At 33.1% G+C, this 20,964-nt stretch overlaps 3 protein-coding genes across 4 annotated transcripts; all 3 read left to right on the top strand.

Annotated features, from left to right (window-relative positions):
- The first annotated feature begins 662 nt into the window (after nt 1-662).
- Nucleotides 663-3,869, top strand: LOC9304597. 2 transcript variants are annotated; one of them, XM_002868479.2, is made up of 7 exons: nt 680-901; nt 1,029-1,121; nt 1,195-1,422; nt 1,720-1,875; nt 2,024-2,077; nt 2,978-3,121; nt 3,398-3,869. In XM_002868479.2, the coding sequence occupies exons 1-7, from the start codon at nt 725-727 to the stop codon at nt 3,749-3,751; spliced, it is 1,206 nt and encodes a 401-aa protein (XP_002868525.1). In that variant the 5' UTR covers nt 680-724; the 3' UTR covers nt 3,752-3,869. The 2 variants fall into 2 exon arrangements, with proteins under 2 accessions (XP_020875023.1, XP_002868525.1); XM_021019364.1 differs by lacking the exon at nt 2,024-2,077 and having other exon boundaries at nt 663-901.
- A 1,799-nt stretch (nt 3,870-5,668) lies between these two features.
- LOC9304598 (tRNA threonylcarbamoyladenosine dehydratase) lies at nt 5,669-8,508 on the top strand. Its single transcript, XM_002868480.2, has 11 exons — nt 5,669-5,817; nt 5,912-5,958; nt 6,062-6,152; nt 6,243-6,390; nt 6,565-6,777; nt 6,923-7,057; nt 7,183-7,317; nt 7,406-7,621; nt 7,828-7,952; nt 8,043-8,100; nt 8,204-8,508. The coding sequence occupies exons 1-11, from the start codon at nt 5,726-5,728 to the stop codon at nt 8,312-8,314; spliced, it is 1,371 nt and encodes a 456-aa protein (XP_002868526.1). The 5' UTR covers nt 5,669-5,725; the 3' UTR covers nt 8,315-8,508.
- Nucleotides 8,509-18,532: 10,024 nt separating this feature from the next.
- LOC9304599 (aspartic proteinase PCS1) lies at nt 18,533-20,308 on the top strand. Its single transcript, XM_002868481.2, has one exon. It carries the CDS (start codon nt 18,665-18,667, stop codon nt 20,066-20,068), a length of 1,404 nt encoding a protein of 467 aa, XP_002868527.2. The 5' UTR covers nt 18,533-18,664; the 3' UTR covers nt 20,069-20,308.
- The last annotated feature ends 656 nt before the right edge of the window (nt 20,309-20,964 follow it).

Consider the following 20,964-nt stretch of genomic DNA (forward strand, 5'->3'; position numbering starts at 1 on the left):
GTCAACAATAATACGCAATATAACTCTTTCGCTACCGTCAATTTGGTATGATTTTGATAAATAATATGTCAAAGCGAATCCCATGCGACGAGGAGCTCAACTCTACCAATTTTAAAAATCTAATGTATGTGACAATGAAAACGTTTACAATAAACGTATAAGAGTTATTTTTGACTACATAAGATTAATTTGCATTATTTGGAAGTTGAAGGTAAAGTTGCAAAAATTGGCGAGTTGGAATGTGAACAAAACCCTTAAAAAAAATTAGATATACACATGTAAATAATTAGTATATGTAAATATTTTTTTTAATTAGTTTTTCTTATGTAAAAGAAAAGAAAGTCAAAATTGTTTTAACACGTGTCAACATCTAATTGATAAAGTTACACATATCGCAATCATGTGAGTTACTAACTTTAAAAACCAAAGTTTATATAATAAGATAATAATATATCAAGTTAACTTCAAAGGTTAGTTATCTAGATTTACACACTTTTAATCAATACACAATACATGTAATAACAATAATCTTTTACCATAACACTTAACAAAAAAAAAACTAAATGAATTAATTATATAGTTAAACTTTTATGAAAAAGAAAATCACTGTATCTAGAAAACATTAATGTTCTTTATATTTCTCTTTATCTCATTTATTTTGATATTATTATATAAATCTCTCTTTACTCTTTGATTGTCACTATAACCCTATTTCATAGAGAATATGAAATTAAGTTTTTCAAGAATGTTGTTCTTCTTGTTAGGCTATATCCTATGTTTCAGCGATATAGCGAGTATCAATAATCATTTTGTGGATGCAGACACATTGCAAAATTTCACTTTCTTTGAAATGGAAAAACAACTTAAAGTCGTCGACGAACATGCTGCTAAATTCATCAAAGTCCGTTTAATTTAATCTTACTTTTTTAGAGCTATACTCTTTACCTCGATTTATACATATATAAATGAATTTTGTAGAGATATGTGAAGTTTACAAAATATTTTCTAATCTTGTTTATGGATGATAGACTACACATGGAGATACATATGAATGTGTGGATTTTTACAAACAACCAGCGTTTGACCATCTCACGATGAAAAATCACTTACTCCACTACAAAGTACATAATAAATTTAATATATGTGAATATGATCATTATTTATCACTAATACAAAATTCATTTTCAAATGTAGATGCACCATCTATCATCCCTTTATAATTCAAGAACAAGAAAGATAAATGATAAAAATTTTGGTTTCTTGTGGGAAAATGGTGTAGGGTGTCCCATGGGTACCATACCCATACAAAGAGTCACCAAAGACAAACTCTTGAGATTAAATTCGTATTCCAACAAATTTAAGCCACATGGTTCTTGGAACTTCACTTATAATCAATATATTGTCCATGGTGACCAACATCATGTAAGTAGTACCCTTCCTTATGTTTTATAAGATGTTTTAACTATTTTTTATATTGTATAAATTGTTCTAGTTTCTAAGAAACATAAGTGTGTTTTACTTAATTACCTTTTAAATATTAATTATAGTATTAGTATAAAAAATCATAAATGTTAATAAAATTTAACAAAACTTTTTAAATATTTGTGCAGTCATCTTTATAAAACGATGCGAAAATATATTGTTTCATTATTTTGCTCAATATATAGAATTCTATTAAATTCAAAATAAAAATTGATCATGAATGGTTATGATGACTAGTATGCGGTTGCTCGAACCAAGAGAGGAGAAAAGAAAAGCTATACTGGAGCATCAATGGTTATTTCTGTACATGATCCTGAAGTTAGATATCCGCAGTTTAGTTCTGCTCGTATGCACTTTCAGATTGGAGATGATTTTATTCAAGTTGGATGGACTGTAAGTTTATTTCTACATTTTATGTTTAATTTGAGTGGCGGCCTAAAAAATATAAAATTATAAATCATGATAAATTGGTATTATTATCATTGCTTACAAATCTAGTATACTTACTTAATATTATTACCATAAATTTATTAAATTTCAGGTAGATCCGAGTTTATATCCTGACATGCAAACACGAAGTTTTGTTTATACGAAAGTAAGTTAATTACTTATATACCTTCGAATCAATTTTTTTTTTGAAAAATAAACTTATTTAATTATATAAAATGCATTTTAATTAAAATACTTTATAAAATTATCATTTGCCTAAATTACTTAAAAGTTTATTAGGTAAATTAAACACACATTATATATCTTTACAAAAAAAAACTTCCTCACTAGCTAGTTTCGTTTTTTTTTTCTATAATTTCATTCTAGATATTTTGTAGATTGTTGATATTATAAACAACTGAAACAAACAAAAATGATGTTCAACCCAACCAAAAACTATAAATGAAAAGTTTGTAGTGTAATTTATCGTAAAATAAAAAAAAACCAATACACTAATTTTTTTAAATATCCATTGTGAAAATTTATTAATAACTTATAATTTATGTTATTACATTAACCATTTATGTAATTATATATATCTATGTCCAATATAATAGATAAAATATTGAGTAATATTACTTTTTTAAGAAATACTTCCTCATTTTATATATTGATGACACTTAAAATGCCACAAACGTTTCAACTATATAAGAAACTCAATGACATATGTTATCATATTTTTACTTATATACTTATACTTATATACTTATATATGTATTTATTATATTTTTGTAAAATACCTTGTAACCACGATTTAAAACTATATTTTAATATAAAATTTTCGCATATAGTTCAAGCATTATATCTTGATTGATTTTCTTATATTTTTTGGGTCTAGATTTCATATTTGTCCATCTTTTAATTTCTTAACATCTTTCATATTTGTCCGTCATATCCTTTTGCTTTTCCATGATATCATTTACTAATTACGACTACGTCTCCATTTTCTCATCCCGTATGTATATTATAAATCACGCCATCATAATGATATATATAAATTGTATAGGCAGGTAAAAATGAGTGTTATAACAGCATGTGTCCAGCTGGGATCATTTTGGTCCGTTCAGATATTCCTCTTGGTGTGCTTCGAGGTCCTCCTGGTGTTCGTGGCTCTAAACAAGTATCATATGATACATATGGATTACTAAAGGTTTGCTAGTTATTTATTTCCTCTTTTTCTATAACTTACTATAATGTTATTATGTTTGATAGAACGTCGTATAACAAAAATAATAAGAAACAAACAAATATAGGTATTAAATAAATATCACACGCAAAGAAACACAAAACTCAACAGCTTTTTTTTATTCATTCGGAAGTTTATATGTGGCTTTAACAGTTTTTATCAATATGTATGACATGTTTTATTTATAATTATATAATAATTGTAATATGTTTCTATTTTTGATGTGGATATTGATCAAAGGATAAAGCAAATGGTAATTGGTGGCTCGAGTTTGGAGGAATACAAATTGGGTTTTGGCCAGCAAATATATTTCAACAGAGTTTGGGTAACAGTATCGAGTGGGGAGGAGAAGTATATAGTGCATCTCTGCCGGGTCCTCGTATGGGAAATGGTTATTTTCCATTGTTAGATCCATATTACGATGCACATGTATGTAATATAACTACAGTTGATGAGAATTTTAATATTGATAGGATGGTAAAAAATATAGAGACATTCTCGGATAACAATCGTAGTTATAAAGTAAACGAGGATTTAGATTCAGGATTACCGGTCGGACATATCATATATTTTGGAGGTCCTGGAAAGATGTGAAAGAAAGAATATGATTTTGTGTAAAAAGTGAAAAAAATTATGTTCATGTAACTGAGCATCTAAAATAAATTGTTCACCTTCTTGTTGATCATACAATAATATATCCTCAGTTCTTCTTCTTCTTTTTTTTTTTTTGAGCAAAATGCTGGTAAGAAGTGACTTCACAAGTAATAATTGCCCCTCTTGATATCTTACTAGGTTTTGTCCAAAAAGAAAAAGAAAAAAAAAACTCTTAGTAGGTAGGTTTTGGTGAAAATGCTCATTTTATTCCCCAACTATTTGCAATTAACACAATTATTCTCAACTATCGTGTGCGCAAATTTAATACTCAACTTATCGTCGACTTAACAATTTTGGCCCAAAATTTGGTCAACGTTTACTAGTTAACTCGAAAAACGTTAATTAACTCGATTAAAACATAATTAATTCAGAAAATCCTCAAATTTTCCCCAAATTGAAAGCTAAGAACCCTAAGTGATTTCTTCTCAAGATCGATTGAGAGACACATAGAGATTGAAATCGAATTCGCATATTTTGAAGAGAATATCATGAATAGATGAAGGAATAAGCTTCTAATTCGAAGGGATTGTTATGAACCCTAGTTATTAGCTTTCAATTTGGGGGAAATTTGGAGATTTTCTGAGTTTATTAGGTTTTAATCGAGTCAATTAACGTTTCTCGAGTTAACTAGTAAACGTTGATCAAATTTTGGGCCAAAATTGTTAAGTCAACGACAAGTTGAGGATTAAATTTGTGCACACGATAGTTGGGAAATAATTGTGTTAATTGCACATAGTTGGGGAGTAAAATGAGCATTTTTCCGTAGGTTTTGTCACCATTAATTATAATCATGTTTCAAAAAGGCAAAAAGAATAATTAAAGGCTAATAAACAGGTTAATGATGTATATAGTGTAGTTTTTTTAGTTTTTTTATAAATGTAAATGTTATAATTAATTTATTAAATGTACGATTGTAATTTATTTAGATTTAGTTGGTAATTAGATTTTGAATTTAAATTGTATAGATTAGTTTATTTATTGTATAAATTAGGTTTTTTTTTTAAAATCTAATTGTTAGTTATTTTACATCCACCAATCACAAGGCAACAAATACATAAGACAGCATTGTGGTTTAATGCTTTTGACATATGCCTAAAGTAGGAACCTCAATCTTTCGAACCAATAGTCTTCCAGTCGGCCCTCAAGAGCATGTTTAATCATTACAAAAACAATGTTCAGCGGGATACCTAACTTGCCTTGTACGGATCACAATGACACTCGAATTTCCTAATAGCAGTTGAGCGTTCGAAATACAAGTTTAGGCATGCTTCTTATGCCCTCTGAAAAAAATTAGATATGCTACCAACTGCCGCAATATTTTGGATATTCGAAATACAGTTATGTACCCAAAATTTTAGTTATTTTAGACCGCAGATATCCGAAATACCAAACATACCCGAAATACAAAAAAAAACAAAAAAAAAAAACTCGAATGGATACAAAACTCAAGAACAAAAAGAACCGGATATGAACAAGAACCAAATGGATTTTTCGACACCTATATAGATTTAAAACTAAAATTGAAAGAAGCAGAACTGAATCGATTTTTTTCGATACATATACAGATTTAATACTAAAATCGAAAGAAACCAAACGCAACGAAATCGACCCGAATATCCGAACGTCCAAACCTAAAAGTTATTGTAGGCGTTAAGCGATCAACTTATAAGAAAGTCGTGAAAGAAGAAAACTACCGCAATGCTTTGAAAACAAACAACTGCTTTTGAAGAAAGTAAAATATTTCTCTATTTAGAAATTAGGGTCTTAAAATCAAGAAACACAAAAATATGAGGTTTAAAAAATAAATGATAAGTAATTAAACACTGATGTTTAATAAAATAAACCCTAAACCCATTCATAAAACCTTAAAATTCGATTCGTGTCTTTTTGCTCGGAAAGTGTAATTAAACGGTAATGGAGGAGAAATTAAAGTATCTGAGTCTCGTCGGAGCCGGAGCTCTAATCGGATCCGTCTCCACCGTCGCTCTCCTTAAACTTCTCTCCAGGCAAAAACCCTATTTTTTTACCATCTCTAGACTCTCAATTTCTTAAGTAGCTTCGAGATAACTGAAAGCTGATTCGAGTTTTTATCCATTGCAGGACTTCACTGAAGCAGCTTAAAGAAAACCCAGAAACTAATTTCTTAGGTACTTGTGATTTTGCAATGGCAAGTTTTTTTTTGTTTGTTCATAAAAATTCTGTTATTTTTTTTGTATTACTAAGTTTTGATGAAATCACTGTTAACTGCAGGAAATGGTATTGAATCTGAAACAAGACCAGTTACTGTAGCAGTTGGTCAGGATCTTTTGAAAGATGAAATTGTTTCTGAACATTTAACTAGGTAGGGACCTTTTTGTATTGAGGTTAAAGCACATTGCTTGGTGCTATGTTGATACTAAATGGTTTATGCTGCTGATTTATATCTCTTTAGGAATATCCAGTTTTTCGGTCTTGAGTCGCAGCGTAAAGTAACTGGATCATATGTTGTGGTTATTGGACTTGGAGGTGTAGGGAGTCATGCTTCATCTATGCTCTTGAGGTCAGGTGTTGCCAAGCTTCTCCTTGTTGACTTTGATCAGGTATCATTGGTTATATTTGCCTTCAGTTTTTACTTCATTATATAGATTTAAGGTCTGTTTTAGAGATATTTGCAATACAAAATTTGATCCACTTATGTTCTTCTAAGCATTAAAGAGAAGAACTTTTGTCCGCTTTACATATATTCATGAACTTATTCTTAAATACATGAGAAGGTGTCACTATCATCATTAAATCGACACGCTGTTGCAACACGAGCAGATGTTGGTATTCCGAAAGCTATATGTCTCAAGAAGCATTTCTCTTCAATCTTTCCTGAATGCCGTATAGAAGCCAAGGTGATGCTGTATGATTCATCATCTGAAGAAGAAATTCTTTCGGGCAACCCAGATTTTGTTCTGGACTGCATTGACAACATCGATACAAAGGTACCCTTTCTTCACAGACTTGAGTTGATCTGTCTATTTACAATAGTGATTTAGATTATATCATTTCTGATGTTTGAGAACTACCTCTGGTTTAAGACATGTGATACACGCTGATATAATTGCCTCATTTCAAATATAATGTTAGGTGGGACTTTTGGCTGCATGCGTTAAGAGGGGTTTGAAAGTTCTGAGTGCAACTGGTGCGGGTGCTAGAGCTGACCCAACAAGAATCAGAGTGGCTGATATAAGAGAGTCAACAATTGACCCATTATCTCGATCTGTAACCCTTCTAACTCTTTCCTCTAATAAACCACTATCTTAAGGCATTCATCATACCAATAATTGATGATCGTCGAGTCTCAGTACACTCACTTTTAATCTCCTATATCGTTCTTGATTTGTCAGGTAAGACACAGATTGAGGAGAGAACACGGCATTGAAGGAGGCATTCCTGTTGTGTTTTCCCTAGAAAAACCAAAAGCAAAGCTGCTTCCTTTTAAGGGGCCAAATGGGGAAGACGAGAATCCTTCAGATTATCAAGTAACTAATTTTAGTTCTTGAAACACTGAACATTTACTTCCAATCTTTACATTAGTCATTGATCATATTAGCTTGTGTGTGATTACAGGTTGTTCCTGGCTTTCGTGTTCGGATAATTCCTGTTCTCGGAACCATCCCGGCTATTTTTGGACAAATCATGGCCTCCTATGTTATAACACAACTTGCAGGTGTGCAAGTTCAGATGGAGCCTATAGTGAATCTAGATTTGGATCATTACCGATTGCTTCATCAACGCCTTATTGAGCATGAGGAGACAGTTTATGGCACATCTGCAGAAGTCGAGGTATAAATATTGGTCTCACTGATATTATATTGTGCACTTTGTCGCTATATTGAAAAAATACTAATAGAAAGAGAAACGGTAACTGATTTTCTTATGTGACACTTGAAACTGCTTGCGAAGTTATAAGCAGGTTCTTGAGAATTCCTCTAAACTTTGGTCCATTTCCTGATAATGATTAAAATTTAATCTCCTTTTGTTTTTTGTAGGTGGATGTTGAGGAAGTGATGTACATAGTGAAAGAGTTGTGGCACGGACGAAGTGCTAGAGATGAGACTGCAAAAGATGTTGGCAGAGGGATGTGGCGAGCCATGAATGAGTTGATGCTCATAAGGTATGTTAATTCACACCTTTTACTCCGCAGATCGTAATAAGCTCAATGGAAATTCGACAAAAAATATAATGTGAAGTTATGATTAATCAGATGGGATGCAAAGAAGCCAGCAACAGTCTCGAACTTGATTCTTTTGAAGTTTAAAGAGGTCTGGTTTTGCTTAATGATAATAGCTTTTGAAACCATTACATGAAGTTTATCGCTTTGATCCGGGTTTGTTACATTTTGAGGTATGATTTATGTTGTAATAGGCGGATGAACACGAGGCTAAGACTCTTGAGGAAGTAAAGGAAAGTGAAACAGAGTTCTTTGAAAGAGTTTCATGCGTACTGAAGAAGGCAGAGCTTGATTTCTACGGCTAAAAGACAAAGAGCCCATGGAACTGAATATCAATCACACAGAGGCCTGAAGAACACATTGCTTACAAAATTTATTATTTTCTCATATGATGATTAGCAAAATTTTGGTTTTATCAATGAGTAACAATGTCGAATATATTAAATTATAGGGAGTAAAATGTTATTACTGTTTGAAAATGCATTATGTTTTTTGTTTTTAGATTGGATTATGTTTCTTTGTTTTCCATTTAGCCAAAAACAAATATCTAGAAGTATTTTTTTGTGTTGTTCATCAATCATGCAAGCCACGTAACAGATGTTACAATTTAACATTTGTTATTGAGTATGACCACTAACAAAATTCCAAATATGACAATCATAAATAGAGTTAAGACCCAACGTATAACTGCCATGAAGATATTTGTTTAAAACCAGGTTACAAAAATTAAATAATTGCACGGCTTTGTGTTGGATAAAACAATGACACTCCAATTTTAAAGATCTAAAGTATACAAATTAAAAACGTGAATGTGTCAAAAGATCACGATCCAATGCACAAGTCCCTGTCGGGAATGTATTTCTTTTTTTCTCAGAGTTTTCTTTTTTGCGGAATTTTTTTTTTTGAGAAACCCTATCGCCCGATCCGGTTAGTTCCGGTAGAAACACACCGGAATGCTTTAGAGTGGACTTTTTCCCAAAAGACCACCACAATATATATATTTCTTGTAACTGACTGAGATACATCTATATACAATCTAAATGTACATTTGGAAAATCTAACATGATTTACGTTACATGACATGTTGAATTGATCGTATTTGAACTCTATCATGTGGAATGGCATTGACCGTTTTCGTCTTAAGGCCGTCACAACTAGTCACGGTCCATAGTTTTACCTTTGGTCAGTTTGTTAAATTAGAAATTTTGAAATATTTGTCTAATACTTCAAAAGATCATCATACTGTATCTTTTCCTCACTCACTCGATACTGAGTATTATTACCTTTTATTACATATCACTTATTGTAACATCACAGTTTCATTTTGATGACGTTACATGCATTTATTGATATGCATAGAGACCATAATTTTCAAAACAAAGTTCATACGATATTGATGACGTTTCATGCATTTATATGTATATGATCTCTAGTTTTTCTACGCATCAAAACTCCAATACCTAACTGATTATCTGAAATAATAATGTCATGAGTATTTTGTAAAAAAAAACTTTTGGGTCCGTTTAACGTAAACGCTATAACTACAGACTAATCAAAAACTTGAAATTATTCCTTAACACAAGATGTTTTCAACATGCATAATTGTCAAGCCTTGTTTCTTTTCCATCCATTTTTTTCGTAAGTTTAAGTTGGTGAGTGTATTGTGTACAGTGTACTCTTCAAAACAACAAATAGCTAATGAGTTCATGCCTTATATATTTTACATAGGAGACATTATTTTTTTCCCGAAAAAAAATTAGAAATGGGGGGTCGTCCAAAATAAGTTGATGAGTACTTTATGTTATGTTGTCAACGTCACTTGCAAATGAATCTCTTTTTTGTACACCAATTTATGTCATCCGGCGGAAAATGATGTTCTCAAATATAATATCGGCATGCGTATACAAAGTATATACTTCTTTTTTTTTAAAAAAGAATTTGAATTGCATTAAAAATGAAGAGGTTGTAATAGGATTACAAAATGTGCTTAACCAGCCTAATTGATTCTAAAAAGTATATATTTCTAAATAATACAAATATCATATATACAAGCTCTTGAACTTATGAATGGAAGTAGATGATGTTTGTAATATATTTATTTTCTATCATTACATTCATAGAAATTTTATAGCTTCAATAACATGATTTTATAAATGAGGTTAGATGAATACTGAGACGATTGAAATAAGTTTTTATTTAATTTTTAAATTTACAAAGTTAGTTTTAACTCTGATATATAATTATGGAATTTTGAGACCACTGACTTTGCAAATAAGGCAAAACACCACATGTTTCTTTTTGTCATGCACTTTTAGGATATCTTTGTATCATACTTAAAGATAAATATCAATAATATATCTGTTTTTGTGCTTAATTTAGTTTTAAAATAACTGAAAAATAAAGTAACACTAAATTTTAGTTTTATCATCGCTTTTGAAATTAAAACATTATTAATAGTTAATTCTTAAGCCAGAAAACAAAAAGAAATAAAAAAATCATCTATGGCATTGATGTAAGTAAGAAAAAGAAAAATATATTCAAAAGTATCCAAATCTTTCGAATAAAAAAATAGTTTGAGCCATATAATTGCATCAACAAACGCTTATTGCATCAACGCGTCATATATTCTCATCTATCTAAATGATTGAATAATTTAATCGGTTATTTTTTTCCTTCTTATTAGCCAAAGAGGTAGTATTGGTTCATGGGTCTTTAGATTTATAGGGTCCAAGTGCAATTTCATTATGGTTGGGCAAAAACATTAGTCCATAGAGAGCGAACGTGAGCATTTGAACTTCTGTTTTGATATATAAGATGGGTCTCTAGATAATGTTTTCGAGTTAAAATCAATAGGATTAATTAGTTTTTTTTATTGCACTGGAATTTATAACTTTATAATTTTTATCATTTGAATAGCTAACTAACAACGTCCGATTACAAATACGATATTGTGATTCTAATTTATTTTGGTTCAATTAAGTTTTTTTGTAACCGATGTTTTTTTTCTATTATTTACGAAAAATAGATTCGAACTCTTTTATCCAAGAATTTTGTAGAGATGAAAATGTAATTTCGCTAACTAATCTGAACAATTCGGTGAAGATCATAGGTGTTATAAAACATATAGATGGACTTCATAATCGGCCCAAGGGTCATTAGATTTTATCTCCTTCTATGTGTTTCCGTGTAAACTTATATATATACTCTCTTATGTGTTAATAAGATTACACAGTTTATAACACGTTATCAGCACGAGTTTGCTCTAGAGAAATAAAACCACCTTTAAAAAGCTCTAACCCTAAAAATCGCTAAAACCCTAAAAACCGCACATCATTAGATCCAATCGCGGTACTGTTCATCATCGGTACTGTTCATCGTCGACACTCTTCATTGCGGTACTGTTCATTGTGGTACTGTTTGCGGTTCGTTGCAGCAGCGTGAGTTACCGAGGTCTTTAGCTCCCGGTCCAATCAATTCAGAATTCAATCAGTGGTTAAAAGGTAAACATAAATCCCTAAATATCTATAACCCTAATCGCGATTTTGATCTTATGATTATCTAAGATTTTAAAATTGATTTTGTTTATTGTTAAAGATTAAATCCTAAATCGCGATGATATCCCCTAAATCCAAAATTCGAGAGATTGAATGCTCTTTAAATCATGGAATCGAATTGAGGTTTAGGGATTGATTGATAGAAACCCTAATCGCGATCCTATATCGCGAAAGCCAAACTGCAAGTTGAAGTTTAATTCTAAACCTAACCAAACTTATGTTTGGTCTAAACCCTAGGTTAAACCGAAAGTAAACCAAAACCCTAAATCCTAGGTTAAACCGGTTTAATAAACCCTAAGTCACGGTTTAAGATCAAATTTCCCATATATAGAAAGTTCCATATAAGGAAAATTTCCAGAAATAGAAAGTTTCGTAAAATAGCAAATTTCCCAAAATAAAAGGTTCTCTAAAATAGCAAGTTTCCCAAAATGGAAAGTTACCACTTCATAAGGAAATATTCCAAAACCCTAAAGTATATGTTTGTTTAGGATTTCTTTCTAGATGAGAAATAGAAAGTTTCCATAAATGGAAAGTTCCATATAAGGAAAGTTTTCATAAATAGAAAGTTCCATACATAAAACCGAAACCCTAGCAAAAACCCTAGTACTATAAATCGCGGATGCTAAAACCCTAAAACTTAACCGCGAAATCCAAATATCCTAATCTAGTATGATCCGATTGTTTGGTTGTTTTTTTGTTGCATACTAGATCAATCTTTTAGGGTTGATTTCATCCATATATATATATATATATATATATATAACATGATTGTTTAGAAAACACTTGCTGAAAACAAGCATGGCTCGGTCTTAAATACCGCATGACTTGGTCTAACCGATTACATGAGTTCTCATTTAACTCTATATATTGTAGATGTCAGAAATCAACTATTATGAATACACGACACTCAATACCTCTGGTGACAATTATTTACAATGGACTTTGGACACTGAGATTGTCCTAAAGGAAAAAGGGCTTGGTGAATCTAATGTGGAAGGAAACAATGTCACCAGAAGAGAAAGATATAAGGCGATTACTAACATACGCCATCACCTCAATGAGAGTCTCAAAATCAGTACCTCACTATTAAGAATCCTCTGGACCTCAGGACAGAGTTAAAAAAAAAAAAAAAAAATCAATATAACCACCAAAGAACGGTGCTATTACCCAAAAGCCCGATTCGATCGAAAGAATCTCAGATTCCAGGAATTTAAATCCATGAATGAGTATAACTCAGCACTATTTAAAATAATGTCAATACTGAGATTCCGTAGTGAGGAAGTTACTGAGAATGACTTGCTAGAGAAAGCATTCTCGACCTTTCACACAAACAATATATTGCCTCAGCAACAATATCGTGAAAAAGGTTTTTACCACATATGCAAGTCTAAACTCTTGTTTTGCTACTTGCTGAGCAAAACAATGAGTTATAAATAGTGAAATGAGACCTCCTGATCCTACCCCATTATCAGAAGCCCATTGGGCTGAAGAGCCTAAAGAGACTAAAGAGTCTAACCACGTCCAAAGAGATAAGTATCATGGCCACAGTCATGGTAAATGGAATGGACGTGGTAGAAGTGGCAATTATAATTTATATGATCAAGGAAACCATTCATATGGTTAAGGCCGCCGACCCAACTTTGGTCGTAATCGAGGTAGAGGCCGCGTTATACCCAAACCACAACACTCAAATAGACTTGTTTGCCACTGATGAGGAATGGGGAAACCATTGGACTAAGACGTGCAGGACACCTAAGCATCTCGTTGATCTCTATCAAGAGAGTTTGAAAAGAATCTAGAAGCTCATTTAGTTCATCACGATGGTGAAGAAGATTTCGACCATGAGATAGATGACTATGAGACTTCGGATTGCCTAAAAGAGGCTTAATTGTTTTCGGCATCTAAGTGTTCTTGATTTGTTTTCTTGACTTGTTTTGTTTTGTCTTAATGTTTTCTATGTTCTATGACTTTGAATTGATTGATTTATGAGTTATGAGAATTCAATAAACGAAATATCTAAAGACATGGTTCATTAGCCAAATTGCGGGTATAGCTAAATTTAGTGAAGGCTAAGGGCAGGCCCATGACAGGCCCATATTCCCAAGGGCACGCATCCTCAGATGCTTCATATTTACCCAGCTCAAAGGGCTTGTTGAGTTTCAAAGAAATGTGTTTGAATGGTTTCCACATTGAAACTAAGGGTGAAGAGAACAAAGGATTCCCATATATTACTAAGGGCACCCAAGACCATGAGAAGGTCTTAGAGACTATACCTGCATCATAGACCTTTACTATGCCAAGGTCAATATGATAAAGGCGAATACAGTAAACAAAAGGGTTTACTGAGAAATTCACTAATGGCGTGACCGGCTTGGCCAGCCTGGTTCTAACATGATGCGTAGAGCTGATATTAAAATCAGAAGGGCACACCCCTTAAGGACCTCACGTGTGTAGCATGTACACAAGGAAAACTCATACTAAGGCCATCACTAGTCAAAGCAACTAGAAACTTGGTGTTTGCTAGATTGCTGGCCCAGACCATAAGTCTGTGAGCCCACATACTTAAGACTATATGTCTAGATAATGCTGGTAAATTATGTCTCAAGCGTTTTATGGCTACAATATGTCCATGAGGGAGAGAGTAGTATACCCCGTGGCACATGTCCATACTTGAACTCACAGTAGCTGCTTGGGGACACGCAATATTACATGCAACAAGAGCTTATACGCATCAGGTCATTCTAGTGAGCATAGATATTCACCATCCCAACTACTCACAGGTCAGGAGCTAGATATGTCCCATCTAAAGACATTTGGGTGTGTCACCTATTTACCCATAGCACCACCACAGAGAGCAAATGATGGGACCTCAAAAGAGGATGGGAATATACGTTAAAAATGATTCTCCCACCATCATTAAGTATCTCGAGCCAAAGGCCAGATACAAGGATTGTCATCTCAATGAATCCATTTTCTCAACACTGGGTGGAGAGACTAACAAGCTGGTCAAAGAACTTACATGGAATCAAACATCCTTCACATGGCAAGATCCTCGGACTCCATCAGAGATCCAAAAGACTATATATCTGCAAAAGCTAGCTAAAACAGTTGCCAAGATTCCTATAATGACCCAAAGAGAGTAACAAAATCATACATACCAGCTTGTAATGCACCAGTACGTATTGATGTTCACAAGGAACACAATCAAGTTGCTACAGAGGCTACAACACGTAAGAAACGTGGTAGACCCAAAAGGTTCCAAAGACAAGAACCCTCAGAAATCAAAGAAAGGTGCAAGGGAAACCGAGAAGGTTCAAGAAACCATAGACATGGCCGGCTAATAGACATAACCCTAAGGTACCAATCAATGAGGTTTAGGACGTCAAACCTCAAGGTCCTGAAAGTGTAAAGAGATCTCTATAAACTATATCATGTCTAGAATACAATGGAACCGAAAAGATGTCGACATCAATGATAAAATATTTGCGTACAAGGTAACAACTGAAATGAATGAGGATCAGGAGCCCACGTCTATACTAGAGTGCACTCAAAGACCTGATTGATTAAAATGGTACAAGACCATAAAACGTTGAGCTAAGAATCATTAAGAAGAGGAATGTGTTTGGTCCAATACGAAGGACACCATTCAATGTAAAGCCAGTGGGACAAATGAGTTTTTGTGATTGTGTGAAATAAACATAGTGAAAGCGTGATATATCAGACATGGCTTGTCGCACAAGGATTCACACAAAGACCAGAAATAGAGGAGATATACAACCCTGTGGTGGATGCTAAGACATTTAAATTTTTGCTAAGTCTGGTTATATGAAAGAGAAAGACTTGATTTGCGGCTAATGGATGTATTGCCTGCATATTTATATAAGTCCACTGGATAATATATGAGATTACCAGAGGGTATTGAGCTCAAAGATAATAAAGATTCTCGAGAATAGCACTGCATAAGGCTGGACAAATCCTTTCATGGACTTAGACTAAGTGGGCGTATGGAAGGTTATAAATGATCCCATCAGTCCATGTATTTTCATAAAGAGGTTTGCAAACAAAGGATTTGTAATCATAGCAGCGTATATGAATGATTTAAACATCTGGGTAATCAACCAAACAGTTGAGTATATCTAAAGAAAGAATCTGAAATGAAAGACCTAGGCAATAATTAAGTTCTGTTTGGGATTACAACCTGAGTACGTGAATAATGGAATCCTTGTGCATCAAATGGCATACACTGAAAGAGTACTCAAGGAGATTTAATAAGGACCAGGCCCGCCCATTGACAAGGCCCAATGGTGGTGAGAAGCCTCAGATTGGATAGTGATCCATTCAGTCCGGAAATGCCATACCTCAGTGCCATAGGAGTTCTAATGAATTTGGCTAGACACACTAGACCAAACATTTGTTTTACCGTGAGTCTCCTGTCTAAATTTAGTTCATGATCAACTCAAAGGCACTGGAAAGGTTTAAAGGAAGGTTTGGTTAAATTTTAAAGTTTATTCTTCCTACGTTGTTTACTTGGGTATATTCTATACTGATCTAACCAAAGAAGGTCCAGTTTGCTTTGGTTTAGTTTGATTTGCTGATGCAGATTATTCATAAGATCAGATTATGGCATGGTCAATGAATAGGAACTACGTGTGGCTTGATCCCTTCCACGGGTACGTAGGCAGCCTTCCTTAAGGCGCAGCTACTACTACATCAAAGACCATCATATTTGAAGACAACGCAGCCTGTATTGCTCAACTCAAAGATGGCTATATTAAGAGAGACCGGACGAAGCACATTTTGTCAAAGTTCTTCTTCACACACGAGTTACAGAAAGCCGGTGAAGTACAAGTTCAACAGGTCCGGTCCAGTAACAACTCAGCCGATCTATTCACCAAGTCTTTGCCAACATCAACACTTAAGAAACTCATACATCAGATTGGGATGCGAAGACTTAAGGAGCTTCAGTGATGTACAAATCAGGGGAAGTAATGTGTGCTATACTCTTTTTCTTTCACCACGGTTTTGTCCCACTGGGTTTTTCTGATAAGGTTTTATTGAGGCAGCATTCCCAAACACATTACGAAGATCTCTGAAATCTACACGGTTATGTCATGGTTATGTCATCCAAGGGAGAGTGTTATAAATCATATGGATGGACTCCATAACCGGCCCAAAGCCCATTAGATTTTATCTCCTTCTATGTGTTTCCGTGTAAACTCATATATATACTCTCTTATGTGTTAATAATATTACACAGTTTATAACAATAAGGACTTTTTAACATAAAAAATGGGATTAAAATTGTTTAATAGATCATTTCTAGATAAAGTCACTCTTTAAACAACTAACAAATGTAATGATTAATTATAATTTGGTGGTTTTAAACATTTTGAATAGTATATATAAGAAAAGGAAAAAAATAACTATACAAAAGAAATTTTAAAAAATGAAGTTAAATTATATACTTTTAAAAAAGAATATAATGGTGCTCCACTCCACCTAACCAAACATATCTCTTCGTTTGATATTTTAATGGTGCTTTTTATTTTCATATTCACAAAATATGAATAATTTTGTCATTTTTATCGACTTTCTTAATTGGTTTGTATTCTACAACTAGAGAAATTTATTCTATTAATGGTTTAAGGAGGTAGCTAGTACGACTTTCCATAAAAACAATGCTCTTCTTAGCCATTACGTGAAAGTTGTCGAATCTACACATGTAATATTGACTCTTGAACAGTATGAACAAAAATCAATTACCAAATCTAAAATATAAATTTCACCAAACCAAAGTCTAAAAAACGAAGACCATTTTGTCTGAAATCAAAGAGAAAACGCGTTCCAGAATTTCGCTTTATATCACTCTCAGTATCTCTGTCGTCTTCTCTTTAACACCTTTGACTACGTGTCAACTGCTTCATGGGCCATTCTTTTGTTCATCTACGACGAATATTATTTTTTGTTTATCGAAATGAACGTGAAAAAGAAGCAACACAAACCACTCAACATAACTTATAAGTACATCAGTTCTAGATTAATTATTGGATATGATTGCTAACTATGGATTGTTCGTTTGTTTACCAATCAAACAGGAGTTTCAAGACAAGGTTTTGAAATCTAAATGAATGTTATAAACCATTAAAAAGATTTGTCTTTTTCGCTTGATTTTTTACTTATATATAATACGAAGTAGGAATACAAAGATGAGAAACAATTTTGATATCCAATGCAAGGTGGATAAACAATTAAAAAGATTAACCACAAAGTTTTATAGTTATATATGTTAACTAATTTATTTTTTCATACTTAAAAGAAAATTGTTAACACGGTGGACCAGTCTACTATGTAGCACCTCGGTGCGTTCCTACCGGGACCGACCGGATAGCCGATAGGGTTTATCAAAAAAAAAAAAAAAAAAAAAAAAAAGAAAATTGTTCATTTAGTATTTGAATTTAATCTACTTTCTTTTTAATATTCAAACCATTTATCATTTTTCAAATGTTAAATGAAAGGTGTTTTGTATAAAAGTTGTATTGATTGTTTGTAGATTCTAACATAGTTTTTGGTTTTTGATTATCAGAAAACCAATCTATTAGTCTCTAAAACGATTTCAACCGCACCATTTTTCCTAAATACTATAAACAAATCCAATCGAGCAGATACAAATTTTGAGTACCAAACCATTAACATTTAGTAATCTAGACTTGCTAGTATACAAGGAAGATTTTAGTTTAATACTTATCAGAAATTTGAAATTTAGCTAATCCTTTATTCTGAAAAATAGGTCGTTGAAAGCTAATTTAAAAGACCTAGGTCGCTGAGCTGAACCCTCTTAATTGCTATCTAATCACCCAATAATTAGTCCAAATCCAAACCAAAATTATATAAAAAAAATAGAAGCAAAAACTTAGTTATATTTCCTAGCCTTATCCATGCATTTACCAACCGACACAAATACTATCTTAAAACCATATATTATACTGACGATAAAACAAATCATACGAAGCTAACCACTTTAAATTAGTTGCACAATCTCCCTCAATTTCTCTAATCTTTTTTATCTTCTCTTTTTTTTTTTTTAATATTCGTACGCGTGTGATGTCTATATATAATTCACTCTCCCATAATCTACCTCTCTCCTCACTCACTCTCACTCTCACAAAAAAAATGTCTCACATTTCAAAACCTCTCTTCTTAAAACTTCTCTATATCTTCTTCTTCTTCTTCTGCAACTCAGTTTCTTTATCATGGTCGTCGTCTCTTTCTCTCCATTTTCCTCTCACATCTCTTCGTCTCACTCCAACCACAAACTCCTCCTCCTTCAAAACCTCCCTCCTCTCTCGCCGGAACCCATCTCCGTCGTCTTCTCCGTACACTTTCCGATCAAACTTCAAATACTCAATGGCTCTAATCCTCTCTCTTCCCATAGGAACACCATCTCAGTCACAAGAGCTAGTTCTTGATACCGGAAGCCAACTCTCATGGATCCAGTGTCATCCCAAGAAAATCAAGAAACCACTTCCTCCTCCAACGACGTCGTTTGATCCTTCTTTATCTTCATCGTTCTCCGACTTACCTTGCTCTCATCCTCTTTGTAAACCACGAATTCCCGATTTTACCCTCCCCACTTCTTGTGACTCAAACCGTCTCTGTCACTACTCATACTTCTACGCTGATGGAACCTTCGCTGAGGGCAATCTCGTCAAAGAGAAATTCACTTTCTCAAACTCCCAAACTACCCCTCCATTGATTCTCGGTTGCGCTAAAGAGTCAACAGACGTGAAGGGTATTTTGGGAATGAATCTTGGTCGTCTTTCATTTATCTCACAAGCAAAGATATCTAAATTCTCTTATTGTATCCCAACCCGGTCAAACCGTCCCGGTTTAGCCTCAACCGGTTCTTTTTACCTCGGAGAGAACCCGAATTCTCGTGGTTTCAAATACGTTTCTCTTTTGACTTTTCCTCAAAGTCAACGCATGCCGAATCTTGACCCTCTAGCTTACACAGTACCTTTGCTTGGTATCAGAATCGGACAAAAGAGACTCAACATACCCAGTTCTGTTTTTAGACCCGATGCAGGCGGGTCGGGTCAAACCATGGTTGATTCAGGTTCTGAATTTACTCACTTAGTCGACGTGGCGTATGATAAAGTCAAAGAAGAAATAGTGAGGCTTGTGGGATCAAGATTAAAGAAAGGTTACGTGTACGGTTCAACAGCTGACATGTGTTTCGATGGTAACCATCAGATGGTGATCGGACGGTTGATAGGAGATCTTGTGTTTGAGTTTGGGAGAGGTGTTGAGATTCTCGTTGAGAAACAAAGGCTTTTGGTTAACGTTGGAGGTGGGATTCACTGTGTTGGAATCGGACGGTCAAGTATGCTTGGTGCAGCTAGTAATATAATCGGGAACGTTCATCAGCAGAATCTTTGGGTTGAGTTTGATGTAGCCAATAGGAGAGTTGGTTTTAGTAAAGCTGAGTGTAGCAGATTGTCGCCGTGAGAAGGTGAATATTTTTCTACGGTCGTGCGTATGGTTTTGGAGTTGTGTATGATTATGATGATCGTTGGATGTTTGATCGGACGGTGTAAATGAATCTGGGATTTTGTGGGTCCCTGTAGAAGGACATCTGTCGGAAGCAAAGTTCTCAATCTTTATTAAGGCCCTGGAACTATGTATAAATGAATGTACTATGATAATTAAAAGCTTGTATATTATATGGTTAATACTCCGTCTCTTTCACAAAGAGTGTCATTTTAGAGTTTTGCACACAGATTAAAAAAACATTAAATTTTTTGTTTTTTCTAAATAAAAACATCATTAACTATATACCTAAACATAATCTGCCCAATAATAAAACAATCTGCAGAATACTAATAGTCATAAAACATAAAAAAATCATTAAATTTTGCATTGAAAACCTAAAACGACATTCTTTGTGAAACAAAAATAAAACCTTAAAACGACACTCTTTATGAAACGGAGAGAGTATAATTTGTTATTAACAAACTTTTTTTTTCTTTTGTTATTAACAAACTTATCCAGCTTTTAATCGTTTTTCTTTCTGTAAATATTTCATTGTTTAACTACTTATAAAAAAATTTACTCATATAAAAAGGAAATGGATAAGGTTTTAACATAAATAAATAAAAAATGGAGAACACAAAATCAAAATTTTTTTAACAAAAGCTAATAAAGTACTATACTGTGAGTTTCTTTTCCTCGTTAATCCGGAACTGTATTTTCTATTTGATTTTTCTTTTGCGATCAATCCCGTACATAGTAAATAATAAAACCCTAGTTATTTTCAAAATTAAGATTTATTTTTCTTGGTAGTTTGGTAATTAAATTATATCTTTTGTTTTACTGTTTTAGATTTGAACCTATAATTTTGTTTT

Source organism: Arabidopsis lyrata (assembly GCF_000004255.2).
Source record: "Arabidopsis lyrata subsp. lyrata unplaced genomic scaffold ARALYscaffold_7, whole genome shotgun sequence".
In the NCBI taxonomy this organism is placed as follows: Eukaryota; Viridiplantae; Streptophyta; class Magnoliopsida; order Brassicales; family Brassicaceae; genus Arabidopsis; species Arabidopsis lyrata.